Below are 6,518 nucleotides of genomic sequence, written 5' to 3'. Positions count from 1 at the left end.
CAAAGCCGCTTTCCTGGAGCTCGGCCGCCCCTCGCCGCCGCACTACCCGCTGCACGGCCTCCGCCCCGCCGCCCACCCCCAGCACGACCCGCCGCCCTTCGCCTCCTACGGCCGGCCCGGGCCCTACCCCTACCCCGGCGGCGCCCCCCCGCCGCCCCACGGCGGCCCCTACCTGCCCTACCCGCCCCCCGGCGCCCCGCTGCCCCCGGCCGGGCTGGTCCCCGGCGCCAGGCTGCAGGACGCAGGTAAGGCGCCCGCGGGGTGCTCGGCGCTGCGCACCCGCCCCGGCGCGCTCCGCATCCCGGCGCGGGGCAGCCCCGAGCCCCGCCGGCCCCGCGGCGGGGTTTCGCCGGGAGCCGAGCCGGCGCCGGGGCCGTCGGGGCTGCGCCGCCCCCCTCCCCCCCGGGGCAGGGGCCGAAGCGGGGCTCGGCCCGGCGGGGGGGTGGCGGCCGGGCCGGGGGGAGCGGGGAAGCCCCCAGGTCCGGGATGGGAACCGCGGGGGCCCGACGGGGGCTGCAAACAAGTCCCGTCCGCCCGGGTTGCTGCAAGAGACCTGGGGCTGTGCGGCGTGAAAGTCCCCTGCCCGCTGCCCCGACCCCCGGCACCCCCCTCGTTTGCCCCACGACTGCCCCCCCGGGCCGGGCAGCTTCTCCCCTCTCCCCTGGTGCAAGCGGGCTTCGTCCCATCTGGACTGCTGGCCTCCAGCACATCCCGGTGCCCGACCGTCTGTTTTTCTCCAAAGTAAACTGCAAACGGAGCAACCCCGCGGAAAAACGACTCGAGGGCTCGCCGGCCGCAGCCCGGAGGGGACGGGACCCCGGCTGAGCGCCGCGGTGCGACGCCGGCCCTCAGCTCCGGGGCCTCCCCTTTCCTCCGTGGGCTTCAGGGAGCTGAGGCTGGCACGAGGCTGCGTCCAGAGTGTCCACGGGGACACGGACACGTGCTCGCCACCCTGCACGGCGCCTTCGCTCCTGTCGGCCCAGTGCTTTTTAGTCCCGGGGGGTCACTTCGTTCCCAGTTGCTCTCAAAGCCTGGCGGGTTTCTGCTGTGCCGAAGCCCCTGGGCTCAACACAGACTGGGGGATGCTCAGAGCTGCGGACACGACGAGCACTGGGGTGGCAGAGACGGTCCCGAGCGGGAGGCCCAGCTCTTTGGGTCGGGCTCACCGGGAGCTCGCGGTGAGGGTCCCCGGGGAAGCAGCGAGCCCGGTGCAGTGCTGGGCAAGGGGCCTGCGCCTGGCCTGCTTCTGCCCTTGGATAGTAACGCCAATTCAGTAATGGTTAATAATCCTGTTCCTCCTCCCGCTTCCCCTTTGCTTTTCATAGGGCTTAACTGAACCAGCACGGAATACATAGGTCCCCCTTATTTGGCCCTCTCCCTCCCCGCAGAAATAACCTACAAAAAGCAAAACCCAATGCCCCCCCCAGGGATGGGACCCTGGTCCCGGGACACTTTTTTGTGTGTGCGTGAGGTTTAATTCCCTTCTCTCCTCCTCTTCCCGCCACCAAGAGCACGACAAGTCCCCGGCAGTCGCCAGCGGCGAGCTGTGCCTCAACGGCAAGGGGAAGAAGGTCCGCAAGCCCCGCACCATCTACTCCAGCCTGCAGCTCCAGGCCCTCAACCAGCGCTTCCAGCAGACCCAGTACCTGGCGCTGCCYGAGCGCGCCGAGCTGGCGGCCCAGCTGGGGCTCACCCAGACCCAGGTACGGCCCGGACCCCTCCGTGCCAACCGGAGCAGCCCGGAGCGGTGCTCGCACGGGGCAGGATGCGGCCCCAGCTCCCTCCCCTCCGCAGCCACGCTCTGCTTTGGAGCGAATCTGAATTAAGCCTGCGCTTCCCTGCCTGCGTGCAGCTCCAGCAGGAGCCGAGCAGAGCCTGGTGCTGGGGCGAACCCCGGTCGGAGCCGTGCCGTCGAGGGGGAGCAGGTGCTGGCCGGGCCCCGAGCTTTGGGACCGGGGCTGCCCTGCCCGCACCTCCCAGCGGCGGCGGGACTTTCCCAGCCCCGGAGCCTGGCTGCCGGCCCAGCCGTGCCCGGCGCAGGCGGCCCCGAGCCGCGGGAAGGGGTGAGCGGGTTTTTGAAGGCGATGGGGAGAGACAGGCAGGCGGCAGCGGTGCAGCCCGGAGCCACGGGCGAAGCGAGCTCATAAAGCCAGGGAAGAGGAGGCAAGTGGGAACCTGCCGGCAGCGCGGGGGGGACCGTGGGGAGGAATGAGCGGGGCCACCACCCCAGCCGGCGCTCGCCGGCCCCGGGGCCCACCGCGCCGCACCCGGCCCAGCCCCAGCGCCCGGCGGGAGCCGCGTCCCCAGCTGGCGGGGTACGGGGGGGGGAACATGGGACACAGGGACGTGCACATGGCCTGTGACTCCTGGGTCGTTCTCTGCTTATCGCACGTGCGTCTGGCCGCTGTGTGCCTCTTCTCCCTCCAGCTGCCTGTGGTGGATTCTCTAGTGGCTCGTAAAGGGTTGAGCTCAGAGCCCAGCTTATCTCGTAGACCCCCTCCGGGCTGAATCAGCTGGGCAAGGGCAGGTATAACCTTAGAGAGCAGGAGGCTGGGACCCCAGAAGGGTCTGTAAAAAAAATAAATAAATAAATAAAAAGTAAAAATTGATGTTGGGGGGGTGTTTACAAGGGGCAACTTGTCCCAGATCCTGTCCCCCCACAGCCCGCACCCCAGCTCACCCCGGTCTCACCCGCAGGTGAAGATCTGGTTCCAGAACAAGCGCTCCAAGTACAARAAGATCATGAAGCAGGGCTCGAGCGCGCCCGACGGGGAGCACCTCCACCCCTCCTCCTCCTCGCTCTCCCCCTGCTCCCCCGGCATCCCCCCGCTCTGGGACGTGCCCCTGCCGGGGAAGGGGCCCCCCCTCACCCCCAGCAGCTACATCAACAGCTTCGGGCCCTGGTACCAGCCGCACTCGCAGGAYGCCGTCCCCCGGGCCCCCATGATGTGACGCTGCCTTGGCTCCAGCATCCGCCAGCTCCGGGAGGGCCAGCGAGGGGGGACGCGCCGCTTCCTCCCCAAGGGGCCGGGAGCCCCCGCAGAGACGCTGACGTCGCCCCAGCRAGCCGAGGAGGAGGAGGAAGGCGACCGCTGTCTGCAGGGACCCAGCGAGCGTCTGCCCCGTCGCGGGCTGAAACGAGGCAGCTCCGGCACGAATCCCTGGCAGGCACTTCCCGGTGGGCAGGACTTTGAGCCCCTGGATCCCTCCGTTGATGGACGCAGGAGGGGGTCCCCGGCGAGGGGGGCTCAGCACAGCCCCAGGAGGGGCTGGGAAGGGCTGGAGGGACGGGGAGTCCCGGGAACAACCCGGACAAGGGGACGCCCCCAGCCTGGCTTTATTTATACCGATCGTCCTTTATTGTATGTGTCCCCTTTATAAATAGGCTGTACAGTTGTAAAGCGACGGCTGCTCCTCGGTACCTCCCGCTCCCGTCGGGCGCGTTGCAGGGGGCTTTCAGGCAAGAGCCCAGGGGAGACGCTTGGAAAAGCTCCCGGGAAAATAGCACCGAGGGGCTGGGGCTGACACCCCCCCCTCCCCCGCTTCACATCTGCGCGGGACCCGCCGCTATTTTCAGACATGCGATTGCTGCTCCGAAACGGAGGCGCAATTATAGTAATTGTGGGCCCGGGCCCCTAAGAGAGGGGGCTGCTCGCCGCCTCCTCGGGGTAATTACGGGCAATTTGCAGCTGTTGAAGATGTCGYGTTAATAAGCACGGCGGAGGGAGGGCTGGGGGGAGCCGGGGCCGGCGGCGGCCGTGGGGACCCCGGGGTGGCTCGAGCCGGGGTGATTGCCTTGATCCTCCAGCCCGGCTCCTYTGGGAACCTGGTGGCCAAGGGCGCGTTGGGGGCTTGCACCACGGGGCGGCCCCATCGCTGGGCTCGGCGGGCCGCGGGGGAAGGCGAGAGCTGCGTGCCCSCTTTTYGGAGCGGGGCTGGTGTCCTCGCTCRCCCGCRTCRCTSCCACSTCYGCTCCGTTTGAAACCAGCCATACTTAAATGCAGAGATTTGCAGCCGTGCATCTACCGGGGTTTGCTTGCGAGGGAGCCCCTTATCACCCAGACGTGGGCCGTGCTGCGGTTCCTGCTCCAAATATTCCCAGCGCTCACGTTCTCCCTCTCAAAGGGTCGCTGCCTGCCCTGAGAACCGCGTTTCCCCTGCTTCGTCCCTCCGCTCCCATCGCCACCGATACTTCAGCTCGTGAGCAGGGAGGTTAGGCAGGAGCAAGGCCGYGCTCTGCTCTTTGTGCGTTTGACAGCACTTGGGGCCGGATTTTTTCCGAGAACTTGGCTCCCACCTGGGGAGATCTGGATACCCGGTGCTGAGCACGGGAACTGTGTGCCCCAAGGCTGGGGCTGCGCGTGCAGCTGCTCAGGCACCGCGAGACCCTGAGACGCGGGTCCCTTCCCGACGGGCGCGAGCCCCCGGGGGGGATCGGCTGGGCTGGAAACGAGCCCTGCGTTTCGGGTCTTGGTGCAGCACGTGGACAGGGAGACCGGTAGCAGATCTGATACCTCGCTGTGATTTAGTTCTCGGTGCAACTGCAAAATATTACATTTTCGGGGCCATCTGTTGTTCCTCAACCGCTTTAAAAAAGGAGGAACAAGACTTTTCCCTGAGGCTGGAAAGGGCTTGTGTTTCCCGGTTCGAGCCCTGGGTTGTCTTCAAAGCTCTGGAAGCGTTTGGTGCTTGGGACGAGAGGTCTGGGCTGTCCGTGGCRGCGTGCCGGGACGGCAGGGTGGGAAACCCGAGCGGATGCTCATCTCGAGGGGCCACGCAGCGGACGTGGAGTCGCGGGCTGGCTCGGGCATCCCTGGATGGAAGCAGCGGGGGCCGGGGGCGGCTGCCGTGTGGGGCCAAGACRCGCCGGGTGGTTGATGCCCACCAGTGTGACCAGTTTGGCCCAAGGGGGGGTCTTTGCAGGGCTTGCTGCTCCCCGAGCGATGGAGCCCGTGCTGCCCTCGGGCTCCCCGCGGGGTCTCTGGGGGGGCCAAGGGCTTTGCGCTGCATCGATATTGGAGGAAAGGAGGGTTTGTCATCCAGGGAGTGAGGCAACACCAGCTCCTTGGAGGGCGGGATGTGCCCGGGATGGCTTTCCTCCAGGCATCGCCCTCGGGGCTGCTGGCGCCGCGGGAAGGGGCCGACCCGCGGTGCCCTCGCGGCTCTGCCGGCTCCAAAGGGCTCTCGGAGGCGGGGGGGGCCGCGGTGCTGTGCACGTTTGGGGGCCACCTCCCGGGGCGCYGGGGCTGGAGGGAGCGACGGGGGCAGCTTGTCCGGGCGTGCGGGGGGCGGCTCGGGCCCCTGGACCGGCTCCTGGCACCGGGCAGAGGTCTGTCCTCGTGCCACAAAGCGCGGCCACGGCTCAGTGACTCCCCGTCCGTGTTTCCCGACGGATGCGCTGGCAAGGACCTGCAGCGAGAGCCGGTGTGCAGGCCCCGTCTTGCAGCGGGAGGCAGAAGCGCTGCGCTCCCGGGGCTGGGAACCCAAATCCCGCCGGGTCCCCATGCGCCCGGCTGGGATGGTCCGGTTCGGGGACCCGCACCGAGCTGCCGGTGGGAGCCTCCGAGCTGCTCTCAGACCTCCTGGGGCAGGTGAAATAGCCTCGACCCTGTCGCTCCTCCTGGGAGGGAAAGGGACTCTTCCAGGGGCTATTTCCACTGGAATCCTTCAGCCTTGGCCGAGACGGGACAGGCCTGGGGGCAGCGTGGGACCCCATGCCTGGGGACGGGTGTTGCAGGTGCCCGCAGTGCAGCAGGGAACCCCAGTTCGGGTGTCTCCAGTGGACGATTTCTGCCCTGCGGTTGCAGAGGAGCAGAAGCAGCAGGCAGCCGCCTTTGCTAGTCCCTTTTCCCAGCTCTTCCCGCTCTTCCCCTCCTGCCCTGCCACATGGGCTCAGCTGTTATCGCGCCCAGGGCTCGGGCAGCGGAGCCGGGCTGGTCACCCACGCTCGGGGTCCTGCCCACGGCTGGGGATGCTCTTGCGGAGCAGGGAAGGGTCTCGAGTCCCGGCAGTGGGTGTTTTTAGGTTTTTCTGCCTTTTCCTCCAAACGGGACCTCGACCTTGGTTTCCTCTCCGCGCCGGGAGAGGGCCGGTGTTTTCCGCAGGGCACCTCTGGAGCGGATCTCCTCGCTCTTCGCCCTCAGACGGGAGCATCCCCGGCCTTGGGGAGGTTTGGAAAAGGCCGAGAGCCCAAGGACGGCCTGGCCTGGGAACGTTTAACCCGGTGGCGGGGCAAAATCCTTTGCGGATGCCCTTCCTGGAGGGAAGAGGATATCTTGTTGGGTGCCTCTCTGCAGACTGCCGGTGCCGGCTGGAAACCGAACTCCCCAAATTGCCGGGGTGGGTTTGTAGGGGGGCAGTCGCTTTGCATCCCCTTCCCGCCCATCTCCAACCGGCAGCGCCCGAGCGGCAGCTGCCGGCGCTTCCCCGGCGTAGCCTCGGCCGGGGCCCCCGCGTGCCGCGTTCGCAAACAGCTCGGGCGGCATCGCGGCCCTCGCGGCCGCCGGGGCCGGGCCGTG

The 6,518-nt window shown here is 68.2% G+C and overlaps 1 protein-coding gene across 1 annotated transcript in view; it reads left to right on the top strand.

Annotated features, from left to right (window-relative positions):
• The window catches only part of DLX4 (distal-less homeobox 4), a 7,754-nt gene extending 4,742 nt beyond the window's left edge, over positions 1–3,012 (top strand). The window contains exons 2-5 of the mRNA XM_026071833.1: positions 6–245; positions 1,389–1,404; positions 1,472–1,703; positions 2,698–3,012. Of these exons, the coding sequence (XP_025927618.1) occupies positions 6–245; positions 1,389–1,404; positions 1,472–1,703; positions 2,698–2,952 (743 nt within the window). The 3' untranslated portion in view covers positions 2,953–3,012. The remainder of the gene's footprint in view (positions 1–5; positions 246–1,388; positions 1,405–1,471; positions 1,704–2,697) is intronic.
• The last annotated feature ends 3,506 nt before the right edge of the window (positions 3,013–6,518 follow it).

Source organism: Apteryx rowi, unplaced genomic scaffold, assembly GCF_003343035.1.
Source record: "Apteryx rowi isolate R43461 unplaced genomic scaffold, aptRow1 scaffold_331, whole genome shotgun sequence".
Lineage (NCBI taxonomy): Eukaryota > Metazoa > Chordata > Aves > Apterygiformes > Apterygidae > Apteryx > Apteryx rowi.
This window is presented reverse-complemented; position numbering and strand designations above follow the sequence as displayed.